Raw genomic sequence first — 25,144 nt, 5'->3', positions numbered from 1 at the left:
GAGGTGGGTTGGAGCTAAGATGAGTACGTCTTCAGGGAATGCTAGACTCTGCAACCCATCTCTGTAAACTTAATTTGCTGCCAGTTTGGTTGCGTTTGGAGAGGTCTTGCATTGTAGTGACTAGATCCTGTGAGCTCTGTGGTGGTATAGATGTGGGGCCATTGGGTCAAGGGGCAGGGCTAGAGTCTAAAGAAGAGAAGCCATCATGAGGTGTGGACCGTGTCAGGTGTGAGGTGGAAAGTGTGTTGAACTGGGAGTTGAACGGATCTGGGTTCTTGTTGGAACCTTTTCCCTTAGGTTCCTTCATCTGCAAAGTGGAATTTAATAGCAAGGCCCCGCTCATCTCTCCAAACGACTGGAGAGTAGAAGTGCTTTGTAGCACATCTCTCTGTTACCACTTGTCCTTGTACTTTTCTTCAGGTGCTGAACTGGGCAGATTTCAGCATGAATACAGAAGCGCCAGCTTGGTGCTGGGATATGCTCAGATACATTCCCCTCTTCCTACTGTCCTTGTTTGCACTTCTAAGTGTCCTTTCTTCCCACCCTATTTGCAACTGAAGGGATGGTTTAGCTTTCCATCTGCTGGTCTAAAACATGCTACCAAAATTTGGAGGTGGATGGCATCCCAGCAAGGAAGAAAGCAGGGATGTTCAAGCCAAGGCTAGGGGCCGTCGGGCCTCTGAATTAAAATGTTATTTTCGCATGGCTTCTTTGGTTAACAGTGATTATGGATGTGGCTCCAGCATGCTAGGGCAGAGAGGTTCAATGTCATAAATCTTTGAAGTTCCTGAGGGAGGCCATGAGTTTACCGGAAATGGAGTATGATGAACTTGAGGTCTTTTTTCAGATCTGCTGATTCGATATGTCTACATGTATCTGATTTAAAGGTTGCTCAAAGAAGATACCCTCTATCTTGGTGATGGGAATAGACACGCCAGATGAGAAAGGCCAAAGTGTTGATTAGAGTGGCTTGGCCACGTGAAACTAACTGTTGGAAAACTCAGGGTCAAAACTAGATTGATTAGCTGCCTCAAAAGAAATTAGACCCATCATTGGTTGGGGCTGGAGGATTCGCTCCCTTTAGTAGGTTTCTGGGTTTTTGGCATAGGGCTGTCATGAATCAGAGCCAGCCAAATGGAGCAGTTATAGGGGAATCTGCCCCAAGAATCTGCTCATCTCTCCTTGGCTGTGGGAAAAGTAAGAATTAACTGTGGGGCTCAGTGTTGTATTTTTGCTTCTTTGTTTAGCATGTTAGCATGAAGTGTCTTGGCTATTCCAGAATCTCAGGAAGGCTGCTGTCATGGCTCTTAGGTGATTCCAGAAATATTGAGGACCTTTCCAAGGTGGTTGGGGACCCCTGTCTGCTCTCTGTATACTGTAGCTTGTGAGAGTGTAGCCTTTGAGGGGCCTGATGCTGGGTAACTGAGAGCAACCTCCAACTTGATCCCTTGTTTAAGGTAACTTTACTGCTGGGTCAGCGGTAGAGAATACCAGCTTTGTTTCTTTCCTTCTTGGATTGCTCCTGAGGGGTGGGGTGGGGAGTAGGGATAAATTAATGTTTGGATGATTGAGAGTCCAAATTGACAGTCCTTGTCCCAAGCCATTCAGGTCAGATGTATTTCAGAAGTCAGAAATTTTTGGATTTCAGAAAGGTAATACAGGGGCACCTGGATGGCTCAGTTGGTAGAGCACTTGACTCTTGATCTCGTGGTTATGAATTCAAGCCCCATGTTGGGTGTAGAGCTTACTTAAAAAAATCAGAAAGTAATACAGTGAATGTGGAATATTTTATATATACTCCCAGTGGGATCTGGGGTAACATCCTATAATCAAAAGATTATTATTATCATCATTATTATTATTCTTTTAAAGATTGATTTATTTTAGAGAGAGAGATTGAGAAAGAGAGCATGAGCAGGGGGAGGGGCAAGGGTAGAGGGAAAGATAGAATCTCCAGCGCACTCCCTGCTGAGCCAGAGGAGCCTGACGTGGAGCTCAATCTCACGACCCCCGAGATCATGACCTGAGCTGAAATCAAGAGTCAGATGCTCAACCGACTGAGCCACACAGGTGCCCCCAAAAGATATTATTTTTTATGGAAGCCATATGAATACTCATCATAAGTGGAATAAATAAGTCCATAAATAGTCTCAGCTCAGTTCAAGTCATACTTGCTACCAAATTAGCTTTGAAAAAAACCTAACTTCCGGCTTTTAGAGCTTTTTAGATTTGGTGATTACCAGTGAAGGATTATGGGCCTGTAATTGTCATTGATTTTGCACTATTGATCAAATTGATCCACAGGGGGAAAGGCTCGTTCTTGGTGGATATTTCCTTGGCTGGGTTCTCTAATCAGGTATTTTGCGGGTAATGGACTCCTGGCCACATTCCTTTCAAGACCCTTTCTCTTTTCCATTCTTCTTTCTCTTCCTCTTGGTAGGGATTCAAGCAGGTGTCTTTCTTTGTAATGATTTTCCTTATAGTGCCCTTTATTTCTAAATGTAGATTTTGAGAGAACCGAAGAGCCAAATGCTAAAGAATATACACATGACAGAGCCAAACAAGTGCGTAATGCAGATTACTTATTTTTTTAAAGATTTTATTTATTTATTTGATAGAGAGATAGAGAGCACAAGTAGGCAGAGCGGCAGGCAGAGGGAGAGGGAGAAGCAGGCTCTCCGCTGAGCAGGGAGCCCGACGTGGGGCTGGGTCCCAGGACCCTGGAATCATGACCTGAGCCAAAGGCAGCCGACTTAACTAACTGAGCCACCCAGGCGCCCCATAGCAGATAACCTATTTTAATAAATGCTCACAGCAAGATAGGGACACACATCACTTTGTAAACCACACCATTAAATCACTGTAGAGGAAGGAACTCCACAAATATGAGTTTCATTCTTTCATTAATCCTTAGTCCTGTTGAATGTCTCTGACTCCTATAGTAGTCCAGGCCAAGGTCAAACAGTCATCATATCTGGCTGCCAGGAGTGGTTGAATCTCCTGGGGCATTTGTTAAACATGCAGATTCCTGGAGTCCCAGACTTTTGAGGTCAGCATTCCTAATGGGGGAGCCCAGGAATCTGCATGTTCAACCAGTTGCTCTGAAGGGGTTTCTTTGTCTCCCTTGAGAACCAGTGCTTTGATGAAGGTCATACAGATGCAGTTTTTCTATAACCCAGGCCTAGGTCAAACCAAGTAGCATGGAACTGATTTGACTCTTAGAAGGACAAGGTTCTTCTTGTTTGGTTTGCCCTGGGGAGGAGAATAGAAGAGTAGAACTACCTGGTCATGGTCAAGTCAATCAAATGTGGGGGAGGAAAAATAATTTTCCCTCTACCCTTCTAGGTTCTTTTTTTTTTTTTTTTTTTTTTTTGGAAAGAAAGATTCCATTTATAGGTTTATTTTTTTTTTAAAGATTTTATTTATTTAATTGAGAAAGAGAGAATGAGAGACAGAGAGCACGAGAGGGAAGAGGGTCAGAGGGAGAAGCAGACTCCCCGCCGAGCAGGGAGCCTGATGTGGGACTCGATCCCGGGACTCCAGGATCATGGCCTGGGCCGAAGGCAGTCGCTTAACCAACTGAGCCACCCAGGCGCCCCCTTCTAGGTTCTTGACTGAGACCTCCCCCCCTCCCGACAATGTAATAAAAGACCAGTTAACAGGAGAAAAACAAATGGAGGTTTAATAGTATGTATACCTCCTGCAGACATGGGAGAGACCCAGGAAAATTGAGTAACTCCCTGAAGGCCCAAGCCACCACCTTAAATACCATCTCTAGCCTAGAGACAAAAGGAAGACATTGGGTGGTAGGGGTAGGGTAGGGCCGAAGGCCAGTTATGGGAGGGGACCAGGAAAAGCATGGTAATCAAGGGTAAGGTCATTATGAAGGTTGGGGTCAGTGTCTTCTCCATTGATAAGAGTGTCTAGAGTTTGAGTCATCCTTCTTTTCCTGGTATGGGGGGTGGGGCATTCTTACAAATGGAGATTTCCCTTAGGATTGTAAATGTCTCCTACAAAAGGGTAACTTCTCACTTTTCAGTGCTTTTCCTATGTCTATTGTTTCTTAAAAAAATAATCAGCCTAAAATAACCCTTATGCCAAAGAGACATATTTCAGGGTGGCAAATTCTGCTCCCCTTCAAAATCAAAGGGAGGCTTGGAGACTGGGCATGGCAATATTGGTAGGGTTGCTAGATAGAATGCAGGAGGCCCAGTTAAATTTGAATTTCAGATAAACAATGAATAATGTTTTTATATAAGTATATCCTAAATATTGCATGGAACATACTTACACAAAAACATTTTTCGCTGTTTATCTGAAATTCAAATTTAACTGGGCCTCCTGTGTTTTTATTTGCTAAATCTGGCAGTGCTGGGTATTGATTAACCCACCCTTCCCCGTGGGAGGCAAACCAGATGGCATTTATGTACTTGGTCCCATTCATGGAATACATTTTTGTTTGTGTTGGGTTAAAAGCTTCTAAGACTGGCTGCTATATCATATTGATGTTGAAGGGTTGAAAAATTGAGTCTTGTTCTAGAGGTTAAGAGGAAATGTTCTAGAGGCAAAAAAAAGGCCTAAGAAAGGCTTTTTCCATCTTGCCCCCAGACACTCCTTCACTCTCTATCCCTCTCCCTCTCCCCCACTGTATCTCTCTCTCTCTCTCTCTCTCTCTCACACACACACACACAAACAAATGTCCACACACCTAGATGCCTGTGCAAACAGAAACACGTTTGGAAAACCACCTGCTTGCCTTTTTAAGTTTTTATATTGCATTTTTCATGTTAGAGTTTGGTTATTTATTATTACTATTATCATTTTACTGTTGTTATTGAAGTAACATTGTCTAACCGTGTCCAGTACTGCTCTTGATAACCATACTTAACTCTTTTTTAATTGCAGATCTTTCTCCTGGCCTGCCCTCCATGTCCTGGGGCTATCGTCGTCTTCAAGTAAGGGAAAATTGGTTTTTGCTCTGTTGCCATTGCTATTCCGAATGTTCTGTCTTTGTGATAACCAAGGGTGATGAGCACATTGATGTGAACATCTTGGGCCTGCCCCCGCTTTGTCTCTGGGCTTCCCAAGGAACAAAAGTCTATGAGGCCCAGTGAAACATGGGGATATTATATGCAGAGATTTGGCTTTGGTCAAGCCCTGACAAGTCCTTTTTAGTGAGTGTTTGTGGTGGTGGTTTATGGCCAAGTCCTGCTCCCTTGGAAGGTTGCTGGCTTCCTGCAGTTTCTCTCGAGAGCATGCTGGGGGCCACGCGGCTTCCCTCCTCTCAAGAATCATTGCCCTGTGGCCCTGCTGCTTCCCTGAGGAGCTGATTCTTCACTTTGAAGACCTTTGTTCTTATGTTTCCGTGTTTTTTTTTTTTTTTCCCTTAAAGTGCAAATTAAAGTGAGGGGAAGAAAAAAAATCACCTTTACAAGTCCTGACTTTCTTTTTTTAAAACTTTTTTTTTTTTTAAAGATTTTATTTATTTATTTATTTGAGAGAGAGAGAGTGAGAGAGAGAGCGCAAGAGGGGGTAGGGTTAGAGGGAGAACCAGACTCCCCGCCGAGCAGGGAGCCCGATGTGGGACTCGATCCCGGGACTCCGGGATCATGACCTGAGCCGAAGGCAGTCGCTTAACCAACTGAGCCACCCAGGCGCCCTACAAGTCCTGACTTTCTTAAAAATAGCAAGCATCAAATCCATTAAAGTGTACTGCAGGCAAATCATGTTTATCTGAAGGCAAGTTTGCTTAAAGGAAATTCTCAAGAGTCCCAGAACCCTCCTTTTAACCACAAGTTGTGACCATCTCGCTTATCAAGCCTTTTTATTGGAGTTGCTAATGAGCAGCTAAATTGACCAAATTAATTCCATCTCTTTCCCCCTTCCCCGGCCCCCATTTTAGAGCTGTTCCTGAGCAGAGGAGACAGGAAGTGAGGGGCCCAGCAGATCCTTGGGTAATCGAAGAGTGGTGTAAATGGCTTTCTGATTTACTTAAGTCATTAAAGTGTTAGATAGGGGGAAATATACCCCATTTGCTGCTTCTAACAGCTCCTTGGAATAGCCACTTAGTCTCTTGCCTTAGGTGAGTAACTTTCTGCTGGATGAGGGCAAATGGATCCTGATTTCACATATCTTGTACTTGAAAAGCTCCTAAGCGGAAGGCTATTTAACCGTTTCCCTCCCTTCACTTCCCAAAATGAGCTCTATTTTTCAGTGTAATGTTTTAAAGTAACATTTATTGGTTTTATTTCATAATTATTAAAGAAACAATTCTCATTAGAGGAAATACAGAGACACACAAAAAAGAAAATAAACATCACCCTTAATCTACCACCAAGAAATAATTTTGGTTACTGCTTTTTTTTTTAAGAAGCAGAGATCATATTTAGGATTCTTACTGTATCTTTTCTAAATTTAACTCAATTTGTATATATGTGTATGCATATGAAAATACATAAACATGACTGCGAAATTTCTTTTTTTTTTTTAGAGTGTTTTTTTCTTTTGTCCTTGTTTTGTTTGACTCCTACCTCTGCCTTTCCACACCTGCAGGTTACCAAACCAGTATGTATCCTTCCAGATTTTTCTCCACGCTCATTAGGTGTACACACACGCACAGGGATTTTGGAATGTTTTACTGTTGTTGTTCACTGCTTGTTTTACAAAAATAGAATCTTATATATACTGCAATACATCTTGCTTTTTCACTCAACAATATCTCACGGGGATCTATCAAAGTTTATTGGTATACCTTATTCCTTTACAAAGCTGCAAAATATTTCATGGATGCACAACTTAGCCATTCTTCTCATTCCTTTTTAAGATTTTATTTTTAAGTAATCTCTCTGCTCAACATGGGGCCCGAACCTCCAACCCTGAGATCAAGAGTCCTGTGGTCCACTGGCTGAGCCAGCCAGGTTTTCCTAGCTCTTCTTCTATTCGTGAATGTTTATATTCATGCTTTCCATATTGCTGCCACTATAATCAATGCTGAAATCAACATCATTGGGCATATGCCCTTAAATACTGGTGCTTTCAATTTATACATACACACACACGAATGTTTACATATAAATATACATATTTATGTTAATAGATATTTCCATACTGATATACAAAAATAGGCTGTTACAATTCACTTTCCCCGTTTGTATGTAATATATGAGATTATTCTTTTCTTCATATCCATACCAGCATAAGGTGTTATGATTCTTTTATAATTTTTGACAACTTAATGGATACATTTCCTTGGCTACTAATGAATTTCAGTATTTTTTTATCCAATTAAATTTGTTTTTTGAATTGTCTGTTCATACCATCTGCCCCTTTCTTATGGGTTGCTTAGGTTTTCTTAATTTGTAAGACTTCTTTGTATATTTTGGATATTGGCCCTTTGTCTGTCGGCATTATTATAGATATTTTTCCCAAATCTGTATGTGCTGACTTGGCTGATGGTATATTTTTCTATGTGTTTTTTTTACATTTTTTCATATTCAAATATGATTACTTTCTTACAGCTTCTGGGTTCCCAGTTTTAGTTAAGATGATTTTCTTAAAGATGGCTAACTAGTTGTGCTAGCATGATATATTACATAATCCCTACTTTCCCCTGTGAACTGAACTACCATTTTTGTCACCTATTAAACTTTTTATATATGAGGATCCATGCAAGGATTCTCTGTTCTGTTCCATCTGTTTGTCTGTTTGTGTACTCAAATCATGTTGATTTGATTACATTAGCTTAAAAAATATTTTTCTTGTCTATTCATCGGCATTTTTTTTCTTACATGTAAATTTGAAGATCACTTTTATTCAACCCTCCCCACCAGCCCTATTTGGATTCTAATTAGAATTGCATTAAATGTATATTTCAGTTTTTGTGAGAACTGATGTTTTAAAATCATGTAGCTCTTTTAATCCAAGAAATGGTATTTTTTTCCATCTGTTCAGATCTCGTTTTATGCCTTTCTTGATACATTTATTCCTGAGGAATTAATAGCTTTTCTGTCCGAGTTGAATATTGCTCACCTTTCCATTCCTAAGTGCTTCTTGCTAGACTAGAAAAAGGTTATTGATTTTAACAGTAGTCCTCATATCTAGCCATCTTCTCTTGTTAGTTTTGGTAAAATTTATTTTTATTTTATTCCATCTTTCCGATGGTTACACCAGTAATTTTCTTCGGTTTTTTTCTTTTGCTTGAAACTCAGAGTGAAATAAAAATGGAGCTGGTGGGCCACTGTGTCTAAACGGATTTTAAATGGAGATTGTTTCTCCATATTTGCTGTTGGTGTTGGTTAAATAGCCCTATTACATGTGAAGAGTTTCCAAATGTACTGAGAGATATTTTCAAAGAAAATGGTTCCTGCATTTTATCAAATGCTTTTTCATGTCTGTTGAGTATGGTTTTTTTTTTTTTTTTTTCTTTTCTGTTTAAGTTTTTGATACAGTGAGTTATGTGGATAAATTTTCTGGTTTCGAATTACTCTTATATACTGACGTAAGTCCTGCTGGTCACAGTATATTATTTTGATGCATTGCTGGATTCCATTTGTCAATCCTTTGTTTAGAACCCTTGCTTCAAAATTCATATGTGAGATGGGAGTCATTTTTTGGGATTCTTTTCATCAGGTGTAAGGATTAAAATGGAATTGCAGAGCACTTCTTTCTTTTTCTCTGGCCTGGAATAATTTAATTACCCTTAGAAATTACATGTTAATTTTTTTTACCTTTTTAAAAATTATTTTTCTTTCCTTTCTTTTGTTGTTGTTGTTGTTTTTAGAAATTATGTGTTTTTTTTTTTTTTTTTTTAAAGGTCAGGTAAAACTCAACTGTGAAGCTCCTCTGGTCCTAGTGCCTTTTTCAGTTGGTATACCCTTAACCACCTTTCCAGTGTCTTCTATGGTAATTCATCTATTCAGATCCTTGGGTCAATTTTGGTCATTTATCATTTACTGGGGAGTTACCTGTTTCTTCTGAGTTTTCAGATTTGTTGCCATGAATTCAGTGGAACATGTAGTAGTCTCTTATTTTATAATTTTAAAAACTCTCTCCTCATCTGTAGTCATGTCTTCTTTCTTGGGTTTAATCTTGTCTGTTTTTGTGTTTTCATTATTTATAGTTTTAGTCAGGTTAGTAAGTACTTGATCTATTTTTGGTTGCTTTATAGAACCTGGTTTTGGAGATATATATATATATAGATAGATAGATAGATAGATAGATAGATAGATATCTGATATATATATATAGTTATATATCTACACGGTCAAAAGGTGTGTATTTATTCCTTTCCCTTTTGCCTTCTTTAATCCTCATTTTCTATTCTGCTTTATTTACTTAATATCATGTTTTCCCCCATTTTATTACAAACTCATCATCCACATCATTTTAAAATTAAACTTTCTATATTTTGAGATAATTATATAATATAATGAATATGATATCATAATACAGATGCAGTTGTAAGAAGACTACAGAGAGATCCTATGTACCCTTCACTTAGTTTCCTCCAGTAGTAACTTTTGCAAAACTGTACTAAAATGTGACAACCAGGATATTGACATTGGCACTGTCAAGGTATAGAACAGTTCCATCACCATGAGGGTCTTCCCTGTTGCCCTTTTATTTATTTATTTTTTTTTTAGATTTTATTTATTTGAGACAGAGAGAATGAGAGAGACAGAGAGCACATGAAAGGGGGGAGGGTCAGAGGGAGAAGCAGGCTCCCCGCTCAGCAGGGAGCCCGACGCGAGACTCGATCCCGGGACTCCGGGATCATGACCTGAGCCGAAGGCAGTCGCTTAACCAACTGAGCCACCCAGGCGCCCTGCCCTTTTATTTTTTAAAAAAAATTTTTAAAGATTTATTTATGAGAGAGAGAGAGAGTGAGCATGAGCAGGAGGGGCAGAGGGAGAGAGAATCTTAAGCAGACTCTGTGCTGAGTGTGGAGCCCAACGTGGGGCTCGATCTCATGACCCTGAGATCACGACCTGAGCTGAAACCAAGAGTTGCATGGTTAACTGACTGCGCCACCCAGGCGCCCCTCCTGTTGCCCTTTTAGAGCCACTCTCATTACTCTCCCACCTGTATCCTGTCCCTGACCCCTGACAACTCATCTGTTCTCCATGTTTGAACCTTTGTTATTTCAAGAATGCTATATAAATGGAATCATACAGTATGTTACCTTTGGGATTGGCCTTTTTTTTTAACTTATAATTCCTTGCAGATCCATCCAAGTTTTTATCATACACCTAATTTTTCATGGGTGCATACTATTCCACTGTGTTGAATTACGACAGGCAGTGTGAAGTTAAAAATCAGTATTTTAGAAAATAGTTCTCAAGATAATAACTCCACCTTACTTTAGTATAGGTCCTTACTGTTTTCAAAGTACTTTGTCTTAAACGAGCTCATCTAATCCTTCAAATAATGCTGTGAGATAGGGACTATGTTATTCATACTACAAATCAAGCAGTTGGGGCCAAGAGGTATTGGATAGCTTGCCTAACATTACAGGGTGGCAGAACCAGGATTCCCTTCTTCCTTTCCTGCTAATGCTCATAATCAGGTTTACTGTGTGCCTAGGCATGGGGGGAAATACTTAACATGGATTATCACATTTAATTCTTCCAACAAACCTATGTGGGTGGCAGAAATGGTATCCCCAGTTACATCAAGAAAACGGAGGCTCGGGAAGTTGAAGTGACCTCGGTGTTTTCTGCTGTTTTGCTGTTCTGTTATTATTTTAGGAGGTAGAACCATGAAGCATCCTATTGAACACTGCACAAATCTCAGTGTACACAGATGGGCACCATTGTGGTCTTTATGCCAGTATGTTCTGGAGGTTGCATTGACTAGCTCTGTATACCCATCTCTTGTTTTTTCTATTGGTCCTTTGCTGTGCCAGCCAAGCATGAGTTTGTCTGCTTCCCAGCTAAGCAGGGGCTGGCGTGTTCTTCTTGGAGGCGTGCCCAGACGCCGCAGGAAAGAGGTATGGTGTGCCCAGGAGGCCGCATGCCCCATGCTGGGCATGGGCTGGCAATTCTTTTTCGGGTGGGGAGGGGGTGGGATTCTCCACAGGGTTCCCATGGTGCACTTGACAAGAGGGAATGGCAGCTCCCCAGTGTTCTGGCTGGGTCCCAGAGTGCTTCATTTATGTGCCCCTCAGTGGACATGCGACTGGCTAAGTCTGCAGCTAAGAAAGGCTTTCCCAGCAGCAAGCATGTATGCAGAGGATGGAACTGAGGTCAGCAGGCGTTGCTACCTGGCCCACAATCACAGCAACCTTGGGCACGGTGCTCTTTTGATCGCCAGTATCTCTAACTCCTAGAATTCCAGCCTGGCAAGCTTTTGGCTTCTGAAGGTTTCTACTCCCTTCTCTTCTTGGCTCCTCATCTCTGTGGATGCTCGTATAGCAGCACCCGAATTGCTTGTTGTGTTGTGTGTGGACTTGCAGCACTGTTCTCTGTCTCTTTGAATCTGAGCCATTTTCTTTTTACTCATTTTGGCTGTTTTGAGTGGTTCTTCCCTGAAGAGCCATATCCTGGTACCTTCGATATCCAGGCCACAGAATTCTTCCTCTCACTCAGGTTTGAGCAAAACCCGTATATTCGTAGAGACCCTTCTGTGTGTACTATCCTGCTACGAACTTCAAAAAAAGTTACCTGTCTCAATCACCTTGATCGCACATACCCAGCCCCATAATAGGAACCAGCCTGCCTCGCAGGTTTGTAATTAATTAATTAATTAATTGAAGTATCATTGACATATTATATTGGTTTCAGGTATATAACATAGTGACGCAACAATTATGTATATTACAAATGCTCACCGGGGTTAAGTATAGTTACCATCTGTCACCATACAGAGTTAGTACAGTAGTATTGACTATATTCCCTATGCTGTACTTTTCATCCCTGTGACTTTTTTATTTTGTAACTTCAAGTCTCTACCTTTTCATCTCCTTCACCTCTAGTGCCTATCCCCCTACCCTCCTCCACTCTGGCAGCCACCAGTTTATTCTCTGAATTTATGAGTCTGCTTCTGATTTTTTTTTTTTTTTTTGGTTTGTTTCTTTGTTTTGCTTTTTAGATTCTACATGTAAGTGCAGTCATATGATATTTGTCTTTTTCTGACTGACTTATTTCATTTAGCATAATACCCTCTAGGTCCATCCGAGTTGTTGCAAGGGGCACGATTTCATTCTTTTTGATGGCCGAGTAATACTCCGTTGTCTATATAGACTGTATCTTCTCTATCCATTCATCTATTGATGGATCACAGGTTCTTGATACATAAGACACCCATTTTCAAACCTAAGGGAGTGGAGGGAGGGCCTTGTTACAGCGTAGCCAGGTACTCCACAGCTCATCCCACCCATCTTACTCGTGGGTTCTCCTTTTCCTTCTCCTTGCCATTTTCCTCAGTTTTCTTCCCTTCAAATTTCATTATAGAAAATCCCAAACCTATATATATTATGCCAGTTACTCATTGTATATTTTCCTCTCTGAATTGTCACTTCATGTTCTCTGCCCAGTTATTACATAGGGGTATTTCTCTTCTTGTTGATCTGCATGAATCATCCATATATAGAGTATTAATCCTTTATCAACTTTGCAGGAAGTGTTTTCCCCCAATTGTATTCTAACTTGTTGATCATGCTTCTGATATACAGTTGACATTTTTGTTGGACAAATTGATTGGTTTCCAAGCTGCCTTCAGACCATGGTAATTTCTTCTGGTGTTTTTACGCCTGAGAAGTTTTCCCCTTTAAAGATCAGGTAGACAATCTGGTTTTTTTGTTTTTTTGTTTTTTCATTTATTTTTAGAGAGAGAAAGAGAGAAAGAGCAGGGGGAGGGGCAGAGGGAGAGGGAGAGAAAGAATTTCAAGCAGACTCCACGCTGAGTGTGGAGCCAACACGGGGCTCGATCTCACAAGCCCGAGTTCATGACCTGAGCCGAAATCAAGAGTCAGACACTTAACCGACTGAGCCACCAGGTGCCCCGACAATCTGGTTTTTTAATTATTAAAAAAAAAATATTTAGCTATTCATTTTGTGAGTAGTATGAGGTAGGGATATACTTTATATTTTTTTCCTCAAATTGTCATTTTTTGGAACACTGTTTATTGAATAATCATTTCCTGCGATTATTGCTGTTGTGTACTTAAATTCTTATATATGCTAGGATTTATTTTGGGGGCTTGTACTATTCCAGTGATGTCTCTGTTGGGTCCCTCACCAGTTTCATACTCTCATCTTTGCAACAGCTAGCAGGCCAGATTTCTCTTTGCCATTGTTCATAGCCTGTTACTTTACCCCCACGTTTTTCTTAGCTAGTCTGAACCACTATTTCCTTCCAAAGGAACTTAGAATCTTTTTGTCAGATTCTTCTTCAAATTCTATTAGTTTTGGGGCACCTGGGTGGCTCAATCGTTAAGCATTTGCCTTCGGCTCAGGTCATGATCCCAGGGTCCTGGGATCCAGCCCCGCATCAGGCTCCCTGCTCAGCGGGAAGCCTGCTTCTCCCTCTCCCACTCCCCCTGCTTGTGTTCCCTCTCTCGCTGTCTCTGTCAAATAAATAAATAAATAAATAAATAAATTAATTAATTAATTAAAAAAAATCTCAAATTCTATTAGTTTTGATGGGAATGACTTTAAACCTAAAATGTCATTAACATCATTATAATACAATCTGTACATATAAGAAAAGATGTGGTAAATTTTTTTTTTAAAGATTTTATTTATTTATTTGAGAGAGAGAATGAGAGAGAGAGCATGAGAGGGGTGAGGGTCAGAGGGAGAAGCAGACTCCCTGCTGAGCAGGGAGCCCAATGCGGGACTCGATCCCGGGACTCCAGGATCATGACCTGAGCCGAAGGCAGTCACTTAACCAACTGAGCCACCCAGGCGCCCGATGTGGTAAATTTCTTAATGTATCCAAGTTTTCTTTTATGTTCTTTAAAGGTGGCGCATGCATGTGTGAATCCCACATATTTCTCATCAGGGTCATTCCTGGACAGTTTGTAGTTTATGGTATAATTTATTTATTATTTATTATATTTTCAAAGTAGTTATTACTGGTACATAGGAAAGATTTTGATTATACATGTTCATTTTATATTTGGCCACCATGCTTAACTATTTTAATAGTTTTTCAGTTGCTTCACTTGGATTATTTTGGAAATTAATGGTATCAACAACCATATGGTAATCTTATCTCCTTATAAAGAGCGAAACTTCCCCCTACCCCCCCATTGCAAGCCTGATTGTATTGGCTAGAACTTCTAGGACAATGTTAAATAATAGTGATACTGGCAGGAATTGTTTCCCTGCTTCTGATTTTAATGAAAATGTTTCTAGTGTTTTGCTGTTGATTCTGATGAAGGTTGTTGGTTTAGATTGGATGTCCTTTATAATGTTAAGGAATTCTCTTATTCTTAAATTACTAAATTTTTTTTTTAATCAGGAATGGTTGTCAAATGTAGCTAATTTAGCTAATGGTTTTTAAGAATCTGTTGAGAGGGCGCCTGGGTGGCTCAGTCGTTAAGCGTCTGCCTTCGGCTCAGGTCATGGTCCCAGGGTCCTGGGATCGAGTCCCGCATCGGGCTCCCTGCTCGGCGGGAGGCCTGCTTCTCCCTCCCCCTTTCCCCCTGCTTGTGTTCCTGCTCTATCTCTCTCTCTGTCAAATAAATAAATAAAATCTTTAAAAAAAAAAAGAATCTGTTGAGAGGTTCATTTGGGTTTTCTCCTTTGACCTCCCCATTTGGTATGTTAAATTAATAGATTTCCTAATAACAACCTTTGTGGATTTTTAGGGTCAGCTTTCCTTTTCCTCTGCATGCTTGGGAGAGATTCAGGATTGGCTTCTGTACTACGAATTTGATTGATTTTGCTCTTTGCCATCTCCAGTGTGATATTTATTTCTGCTGCTGCAGTCTTCATTTCTTTCTGATTCTTTCTTGCTTTGCTGCTCCATCTTTTCTCCCCAGTTTGGTGTCTTTCCTTCTCAGTATTTTTTTTTTAAGTAATCTCTGCACCCAACGTGGGGCTCGAACTCACGATCCCGAGATCAAGAGTCACGTGCATCACCAACTGAGCCAGCTAGGCACCCCTCCTTCTCAATATGCTTTATTCTGATGGCATTCTATACCTGTTTCAGCGAGTCCATGTTTTCTCAGATTCTACTGAGGATGCAGTTTTGTAAAATACTTCTTCTGGTTCAGACACTAAATTCAGACTTTTGCGCTTCCTCCAAGTCTTCAGAATGATATGCACTTCTGCTCCCAGAGGCTCTTGTAGGAACCATGCTGTTTTTTGGGTATGTTTATACATATTCAGAGGAGGATTTATTTATTATTTGTCCAAGATAGGGTCTCTGGATTGCCTTTGAGTATTATCATGTTCTCTTTGGTATTGGTTAGAAGCCCTTCTCAGCTCCTCTCTTGGTGGCAGGTCCATGGCTTCTAGCCTGTTTGCCAGTGCTTAGCAGCTTCATCAAGTGGGTTCTTGCCGGACCTGGGCGGAATCCCTTACCCCTACCACTAGGTTCTTTGATACTCTGAGCAGATATGGTATGTGAAAGACTACAACCTCCCACACACACTGCTACCTGAGTTCTACTTGGGCGGACTCCCACTCCCAGGACACAGTGCGCCAGCCCCAAAGCCATCACTTCCGGCCTTTTGATTTGGGGGAGTAGGGGTCAATCTCCAGATGCATATCGAGCAGTTTGATTTCCTTTGCAAGCTGTAGTCCTGGAGTGGAGGCATGACTGTCCAGCGTGCTGGTTACCAGATTTCTAAGCTACAAGGCCGACAGTGGCAGGATGGACTCAGTGTCTTCCTGTCTTGTTTCAGGTTTCTGCTGCGTGTGTTGGCCACAGATTTTTTTTTTTTTCCTCCTCATTTCAGCATTAGCCTTGCTGGTAGTGGAGATTTCTTCCAGAGTCTCGTAATAGGATGACCATCAGTCTAAGTTTTCAGTGATCTGGGGTTTTTTATTTTTTAATTTTTTATCTTTTTACCTTTTTCTGTCTTTCGTAGGAATTTTAATAGGAAGCTGGTGGGGCTGTGTTATTGGATGTTAGCCAAGTGCTATTTTTTTTAAAGATTTTGTTTATTTATTTGTCAGAGAGAGAGAGTGTACAAGCAGGAGGAGTGGCAGGCAGGGGGAGAAGCAGGCTCCCCGCTGAGCAAGGAGCCCCATGCGGGACTCGATCCCAGGGCCCTGGGATCATGACCCAAGCCGAAGGCAGACGCTTAACTGACTGAGCCACCTAGGCGTCCCAGCCAAGTGCTATTTTAAACAAGAAATTCAGTGCACATTTTGGTTTAGAGCAGAGGTTGGCAATCTTTTTCTGTAAAGGGCCAGATAGTAAACTTTCTGAATGTTGTGGGCCATATGATCTCTGTTTTAACGATGTAACTTTTTTGTAGTGTGAAAGCACCATAGACCATACCTAAGTGAATGGGCTTGGCTGTGTTCCAATAAAACTTTATTTACAAACACAGGATGACCAGATGAAAAAGGTCTGGAGCTGGATGATGGTGATGGATGGTTGTATAACAATGTGAATGGACTTAATGCCGCTGAACTGTCTACTTAAAAACGGTTATGATGGTAAATTTTGTGATATGTGTATTTTACCACACCCAAAAAAAAAATCCAGAACATAACAGGGTGACCGTATTTTGCTGACCCTGAGTTTAGAGCAATTAAATCTAGTACACGGAAAGAGAGGGAGTGAGGAAGAAATTAAATGTATCCAGCAGGACAGTGCCACTGTTGAAGCATACCTTAGTGAGAATGGGGCAGGGGTCTGGAAAACTGCGGTTCATTGCGGTGACATCATCCCATGGTCTTTAGGGATGGAGAGACACAGAGTTCATAGTCACACTTTTTGGCATAAGGATCAGATCAGGGATTTTGCACTCCCAAGGCCTTCCTTCTTGGTGACTGGCAGTACGTCCTGTAGATGCAGGGGTCTCTTCTCGGGGCTAGAAAATCCTAGCTTTTTAGTTATTAACTCTGCATAGCAGACTCACTGGATAAAAAAGAGGAGCCACTGGTCAGAGTCCGCTGGTTCTGCACCCCTCCTTGCCATGATTCCTGAGCCATCAGGATTCACCTGTCAGCTGGAGACCCGGGCCCTCGGCATCGGGAACAACGCCGTTCTGGGGACCCCACGCCACTTTTCTCTCAGCGGGGTGGAGAGGATGCTCCTGCTTCCTGGCTCCAGCCTTGGCCTCCCTCAGCTTGGCCAAGACCTTGAAAGAGCTCCAAGTCCAACCGGGGTCTTCCATCTGCTCAAGGGAGCAGGTCTCTGGTGTGTTTAATGCTGTTCTTGGAGCGGAGTTAGCAAATCGAGGTCCATGTATGTTACTCTCCCCCCTCTCCCAGCATGCGGTAGTTTGGACTTTGCTGGTTTCTGCTGGGTCTGTTATCCTGGCTGAAGGAGGATGCTGTCACCACGTGGTGGCACGCACGGACTCCCCCTTCCCAGTCTCCATGGATCCCAGCACCACAGAGCACTCTGAGTGCAGTCAGCCTCTTAGTTTTCAGCTTACTCGTTGGCACCCTGGCTGCTGGCTTTGTTTTTGTTTTTGTTTTTGTTTTTTTGAAGAGGGTGAAATTCTTGGTTTCACAAGGGACTGGGAAGCCAGCCTTTTGGAACTCTCCTCTGTCTGAGCTAGGGTATTTCGAAGGACCAAATGAAGGAAAAGGGAGTGGCTGTTAAGATTTCCCTGGCTTTGGGTTGTGATCAGACAGTTCAGCTGCCTTGTGAGCATCCACGGCTTAACGTGCCTGGTTATCCAAGTGTGTGCCGCAAGGGTCGGGGGTGGGGGGGGACTCGGAGAGTGAGTCACTGAGCGGTGCCAACTGAATGGCAGGGAGCTCTTCCCCTACCCTGCCCCGTAAGAAAAGTGCATAGCAGAGAGCTAGCTAGCACACATCTTCCGCCTCGGAAAGTGTACCGTGGCCCTTCCCCCGTGAGCAAGTGGGAACCCTTAAATCTGCTCATTTTCATGTCCACAAGGAGAAGAGTGGATCTGTGATGCAAGTGGGATTATTTGGTCATGAGTATCTGCTGACTCAGTCTGGAGAGGATTTTGAAGGAGATGAGATGAAATTTCATCTGTGCTGCAGAGAGCAGGGGGCGCGTTGCTGGCTGGAGAGAGGACTGTAGGCCGGGTGTGAGCCAAGGTAGGTGAGGGAAGCTTGGGGCTGGGTGAGGGGAATGAGGGCAGCCTGACATGTGATCTTGGTGTTACAAGATTGATGCCCTGTTGGCCTTTGGGCCCCATGATATTACGAGAGTTCAGGAGCCCCACGACCTTCTCTTTTTCTAGATCCCACTTATTGTACTTTCAAATTTTTAAACAGCGGGACTTGGAGGTGGGAGCCTTCCTCTTACCGGGACCGTCCTGAGTTCAGGAGGGGGGTGCAGGTTGGACCTCCTGTGTCTTAATGTCTCGGAATGGCTTGACCATCGCAGCACCCCCTTTTCTAGTGCCCGACACATCAGCTGCCCTGGGACCTCCAAAAGAGCAGCCTTTTGGCACCTTCACCTGGGAGGTAGCTGCTTTTGGGCTTAGCTTTGGACTCACTGCACAGGGTGTTTGGGAGACCGTCTCTGACCCGAGCAGCTTTATTAAGACTGTGATCTTGGCAAGGGAGAGAAAACCCTACGTATGAATGCTGCAGGTTAAAAGGGAGAGACCCCTAGAAATCCATCGTAAGTAAGTAGCAATACAAGGAGACCAGTTTCTTGTCTTATGCAGAATGCTGTTCTGGTGCCTGCTTTCCTAGGAGCCATTAACCATCAGGTTGCTGCCTTGCATCCATACATATTCTTTCTTAATGCTTAGAAGGGGGAAGATGCTTTCAGGTTGTCCATGGGCCTCCTGTCGTTCCGTACACACCAGAAGCTGCCTTCCTTCCCACGTGTACATATTTAATTTTGTTCTCTTTTGGGAGCTTTGGCTGCTCCAGTCCTGGCCCATATTTTATGTCTGAGTATTCTCAGTGCCCCAACCAAATCCTCTCCAGGAAATCTCTCTGAAGGTTTCTGGAGCGGGGACTGCTTTTCTTTTTTTTTCTTCCCCTCGGGCTGCTCGGCTTTAAACACGTGTTTGGATGTTTATCATCTCCTGGTAAAGGGAATGCTGGGGATACAGGTAACTTTTCCCATCCGGGAAAGCATGGAAGGCAGTATTCAGCAGAAGAATGGGGACTAATCATTTGGGGCCTCTTTTTACTTTGTCAGCCCACCAGGTCCTTACGGAAGCTAAGTGGCATATCTACGATGCTATATTATCAGGCAAAAGCAATTCCAGGAAAAAAAAAAAAGCAGTACAGCATAATAGATGAGGTTTGGGCAAGATCCGTAGGTGCTGTGCGGTGGGTAGTGAAGAGATAGAAATATGTTGTTTTTATAAAAGTCATCCGCCGTCACTGGAAGAAAAACATTAAACGTTACAGAAAGCAACCATGTGGAAAATGAGAGTACCTGATAATTCCTCTGGTAATAATGTGAGTATAATGTCCTCCCAGGCTTCTGCATGTACATACCCATTTTTTATTTATTTTTATTTTTTTTTAAGATTTTATTTATTTGAGGCAGAGAGAGAGTGAGAGAGAGAGAGAGCACAAGCAGGGGAGAGGGAGAAACAGGCTCCCCACTGAGCAGGGAGCCCGATGCGGGGCTCCATCCCAAGACCCTGGGATCATGACCTGAGCCGAAGGCAGACGCTTAACCAACCGAGCCACCCAGGTGCCCCTGTACCCATTTTTTAAAAACCAAATTTGGGATTATTCTAGGCATCTCCAAAGATAACGATTTGCAGTCTCTCCAAAGTTAATATACCATGATTGTTCCCCCAGGTCATTAAGTATTCTTCTGCACATGATTTCTTTTTTGTTGTTGTTGTTAATTTAAAATCAATTAATTAACATAGAGTATATTATTAGTTTCAGAGCTAGAGTGTAGTGACTCCTCAGTTACATCTCACACCCAGTGCTCATTCCATCAAGTGCCCTCCGTAAGGCACATGATTTCTAATGACAGCATTGTATTTGATAGCTGATCATTCAAATGAATAGAATGTGACGTATTTACACAGCACCCTGTTGTTCCACCTGTGGTTTGATGGACAAATACTGTTTTAAAGGAACCTTATGTGGTGCTGTGAAAGTAGATGACTTAGGTTATATAGTTGTGGTTTGGCCACCTCTTAAGTCTTCTGAGCAAGGCTGACAGTGTAAGCCTCCATTTCCTCATTGGTAAAAGAATGTTATGAATAGTAACTGCTTCCTCAAGTGGTGGTAACAATTAGATGAGCTGCTCCATGTTCATTTCTTAGCATGGATCCTAACAGACTAATCAGTAAATGTTAAAAATACATAACCTGAGTTTTGTCTTGACGCTTCACCATCTTACGTACTCACCTCGCTGTTAGAATTAGGGTCCCAGGGAATGAAAACTGTTTTCATTCAAACAAGCAGAATTTCAGAATGCAGACTGCTTTCAGATAAGGAGCCCCGTTTATTCATGGAGTGCCTTGCACATCGGGGCTTTGGCCAACTGTCTGGACTTCACAGGAAAAGAAAGTTCTGCGGCCTCTGCAGTTGTGTGCCCCATTTTGGTCTAGAGCAAAGCAGGTGGGAAACCACCAGTTACAATCAGTCCTGTATTCTATCTTTAATAGTCTAAAGTCTTCTATCTTCGTGCGCGCAGGCAAAACCAGTCAAACTTTCTTGTTATACTTGTTTGTTTCTTTTCTTGTTTTTTTTTTTCTTTTCCAGCTCTTATCCTGAACAAATTTCAAACGTCCAGAAAGGATCAGGGCAGCACACCAAACACTTACATGATCTCTACCTAGGTTCAGCAGTTTTTGTCCTGGTTTCTGATATGTGAGTTAAAAAATGTGAGATCCTGACTGCATTTCCTGCTGTCTAACAGGATTATGCTGCAGAGCCTCACACGGTGGGCAGAAAGTGCACGCTCAGGGCGCCTGGGTGGCTTGGTCGGTTGAGTGTCTGCCTTCGGCTCGGGTCATGATCCCAGGGTCCTGGGATCGAGCCCCGCGTCGGGCTCCCTGCTCGGCGGGAAGCTTGCTTCTCCCTCTCCCACTCCCCCTGCTTCTGATCTGTCTCTTTCTCTGTCAAATGGATAAATAAAATCTTTAAAAAAAAAAAACAGTGCACACTCTCACTCAGGCCAATGGCCGATGGAAAAGAGGTCAGAGTGGAAGGACCCTGGTTAGTGGCAATAGATAGATTGTTTGTATAATACAAGTTATGGAAAATAAATCTCAACGTAGCTTATGGCTGAAGGGAAAGAGCGTAGATCCTGGTGTCTATCAACATGACAAGCTGTGTCGAGTGAAAAATGTAATTTGCAGAAGGATAGAGAGAGAGTATATCATTTATTTCATGGGATAATCAGGAAGCAACAATGTATGTATATGGTTTGTGGATACATACAAATGTAATAAATCTATATAGTCATAGGAAGGAATCCCACTATTTCTGAATAAAGGTTTCCTCTGGTTAGGGAGTGGAGGGGATGGATAGCATTCAGGAGGGGTCCACAGGGCTTCAGCTGAATCCGTAATGTTCAAATTGACCAAAGTAGGATGGTGGGCACAGAGGTTCTTACTCTTTTTATACTTTTCTGTATGTAAGAAAAGTTTAATTTAGAGAACTAGAGTGAAGAAACATTGTTTAAAAGCCTTCTTAGAATCTCAGGCCATTTATTTTGTGGTTGTCAAAGTGGAAACGGGGGGAGTTCAGTGTTTTGTTTTTCATACGTATTTTTAAATTTAATTACCGTACTATAAAATTGACGTTTTGGTATACAGTTCTATGAGTTGCTTGCACTTCTTCACTGTTGTGAATGATGCTGCTATGAAATTGGTGTACAAATGTTCCTTAGAGACCCTGCTTTCAATTCTTTTGGGTATATACCCAGAAGTGGAATGGCTGGATCATATGGTAATTTCATTTTTAATTTTTTTGAAGAACTGCCAAACTGTTCTACACAGCTCCTGTACCGTTTTACATTCCCACCAAGAGTGTATAAGAGTTCCAATTTCGGGGCGCCTGGGTGGCTCAGATGGTTAAGTGTCTGCCTTCGGCTCAGGTCATGATCTCAGGGTCCTGGGATCGAGCCCCATATCGGGCTCCTGGCTCAGTGAGGAGCCTGCCTCTCCCTCTCTCTCTGCCTCTCTCCCTGCTCATGCTTTCTCTCTCTCTCTCTCTCTGTATCTCTGTGTCTCAAATGAATAAATAAAATCTTTAAAAAAAAAAAAAGTTCCAATTTCTCCACGTCTTTGCCAATATTTGTTATTTTCTGTGGGTTTTTTTTTTTTTTTTTTTTTTTTGGGTAGTAGCCATTCTAATAGTGTCAGATAGTATCTAATTGGGATTTTGATTTGCATTTCATTTTCTAATGTCCCATGTGATTCCTTCTTTGATCCATTGGTTGTTTAAGAGTGTGTTATTTAATTTTCACAAATTTGTGAATTTTCCCATTTTACTTCCATTATTGATTTTTAACCTCATCATGTTGTGGTTAGAGCAGATACTTTGTATGATATCTACCTTTTCTAAATTAAAAAAAAAAAAGATTTTATTTATTTGAGAGAGAGAGAGAGCATGAGCAGGGGGAGGGATAGAGGGAGTGGGAGAAGCAGGCTCCCTGCTGAGCCCAGAGCCCGACATGGGGCTCTATCCCAGGACCCTGAGATCATGACCTGAGCTGAAGGCAGACGCTTAACCGACTAAGCAACCCAGGTGCCTGGTATCTACCTTTTTAAATCTACTGAGACTTAACTTATGGCCTAACATGTGATCTATCCCAGAAAATGTCCCATGGGCACTTGAGAGGAATGAATTCTGTTGTTGCTGGTTAAAGGCCCTTTATTTCCTTGCTTTTCTTCTCTCTGCTGTTCTATTATTGAGAGTGGAATGTTGAAGTCTCCAGCTATTACTGTAGAGCTGTCTATTTCTCCCTTTGAATCTGCCCATTTTTGCTTTATATATGCTGATGGTCTGTTGTTAAGTATGTAAATGTTTATAATTGTTACATCTTTTTGTGGTATTGAACGTTTTATTAATAAATAATATCTTCTGTCTGTTGTAAACTCTTCTGATTTATAGTCTGTTTTGCCTAATATTAGTATAGCTGCCCCTGCTCTTTATTTGGTTACCATTTGCATGGAATATCTTTTTCCATCCTTTCACTTTCAACCTGTTTGTGTCTTTGAATCTAAAGTGAGTCCCTTTAGAAAAAACTGTTGGACAGTTTTAATCCGTTTATATCTAAAGTAATTACTGATAAGGAGGGGCTTCTGTAATTTTGCTAATTGTTTTCCATATGCTGTATAATTTTTTTTGTCCCTCATTTCCTGCATTACTGTCTTCTTTTGTGTTTGGTTGATTTTTCGGTAGTCTAACAATTTAATTCCCTTATCATTTCTGTTTGTGTATATTCTTTAACTGTTTTCTTTGTGGTTATCATGGGGATTACATTTAATATCCTAAAGTTATAGCATTTTACTTTGAGTTTATATGAGCTCAATTTAAATAACATACAAAAAGCTGCTCCTTTATAGTTTCATCCCCACCCCTTTCAGGTATCGATGGCACAAAATTACGTCTTTATGCAGTGTGTGCCCCAAAACATAAAGTAATTATTTTCAAATGCATTAGTCTCTTAAATTATGCAGAAAACAAAATGTGGAGTTACAAACCCAAATTATAATAGTAGTTTTTACACACTGTGGTTTTTTTAAACATATTAATCTCTTAAATTATGTAGAAAACAGAAAGTTGGAGTTATAAACTATTTAGATAATACTAGCTTTTATAATTGCCCATGTATTTACCTTTACCACAATCTTTATTTCTTTATATGGCTTCAGGTGATGGTTTGGTGTCCTTTTATTTCAACCTACAGGTAGGTCTCTTTTAGCATATCCCTAAACCCCAGCAACCACTGATTAGTTCTCCTTCACTATAGGTTTATTGTTTAGGGAATGTCATCAAAATGGAATCCTGTAGTATGTAACCTTTTGAGACTGGCTTTATTCACACAGCTTTAAGAGTCATCCAAGTTCTTGTCTATATGAATTCATTCATATTTTTGTTGCTGAGTATGTATATACCACATTTTATTGGTATGTCTATACCACAATTTGTTCATCCAGTCACCCCTTGAAGGGCATCTGGGCTGACTGCAGATTTTGGCTAGAGGTGCTGTGAACATCTGTGTAAAGGTTTTTGTGTAAACACGCTTTCACTAAACTAGGGTAAATAGGTAGCAGCAGGATAATTGGGTCAAATGATAAGAGTATTTTTAACTTTTAAAGCTTTTTATAAACTTTAGAAGAAGCTCCCAAACTGTTTTCCAAATTGTTTTTACATTTCCACCAGCAATATATTATGAGAGTTCCCATTTCTCTACAGTCTCTCTAACATTTGCTATTGTTAGTATTTCTATTTTAGTGATTCTTACAGGTGAGGAGTTGTATCTTATTGTGGTTTTAGTTTGCATTTCCCTAATGATATGAAACATCTTTCACTGTGCTTATTTGCCATCCATATATCCTTTTTGGTGAAATGTCTGTTCAAATTTTCTAGCCCATTTTTTATTGGGTTGTTTGTTTTCTTACTATTGAGTATGACTATTCTTTATATACTCTGGGTAAAAGTCCTTTGTTGGGTATGTTATTTGCATATGTTTTCTCCCATTCTATAGTTTGTGTGGTCATTTTTGTCAAAGTGTCTGACACAGCGAAATTTTAAATTTTGACTAAATTCAGTTTATCATTTTTTGAACGTCTTGTGTTTTTGGTGTCATGTTTAAGAACTGCTTGCCTAACTAAAGGTCATGGAGATTTTCTGCTATGTTTTCTTATAAAACTTTTATAATTTTACATTTTCTTTGAAGATTTTTTTAAAGATTGTATTTATTTATTTGAGAGGGAGCATGAGCAGGGGGAGAAGCAGAAGGAGAGGGAGAGGGAAAAGCAGACTCCCCACTGAGCAGGGAGCCTGATGCAGGGCTCTATTCTGGGACTCTGGGATCATGACCTGAGCTGAAGGCAGGCATTTAACTGACTGAGCCACCTGGGAGCCCCTAC

At 41.3% G+C, this 25,144-nt stretch overlaps 1 protein-coding gene across 14 annotated transcripts in view; it reads left to right on the top strand.

Moving 5' to 3' along the window:
* The window catches only part of TMEM164 (transmembrane protein 164), a 162,178-nt gene that overhangs the window by 44,933 nt on the left and 92,101 nt on the right, over positions 1–25,144 (top strand). For 8 of the 14 annotated variants that reach the window (XM_081808423.1, XM_081808419.1, XM_081808417.1 and 5 more), the window contains one exon: positions 4,906–4,955. The exons of 5 other annotated variants lie outside the window; for them this stretch is intronic. In XM_081808423.1, the coding sequence (XP_081664549.1) occupies positions 4,906–4,955 (50 nt within the window). Of the gene's footprint in view, positions 1–4,905; positions 4,956–16,245; positions 16,617–18,033; positions 18,201–25,144 lie in introns of those variants that run through there. One more of the 14 variants, XM_081808428.1, reaches the window with a different exon arrangement.

The sequence above is a fragment of the Leptonychotes weddellii genome, chromosome X (assembly GCF_054177405.1).
Source record: "Leptonychotes weddellii isolate Sample4059 chromosome X, ASM5417740v2, whole genome shotgun sequence".
NCBI lineage: Eukaryota > Metazoa > Chordata > Mammalia > Carnivora > Phocidae > Leptonychotes > Leptonychotes weddellii.
Note: the sequence above shows the minus strand (reverse complement) of the source record. Positions and strands in the feature narration are given on the sequence as shown.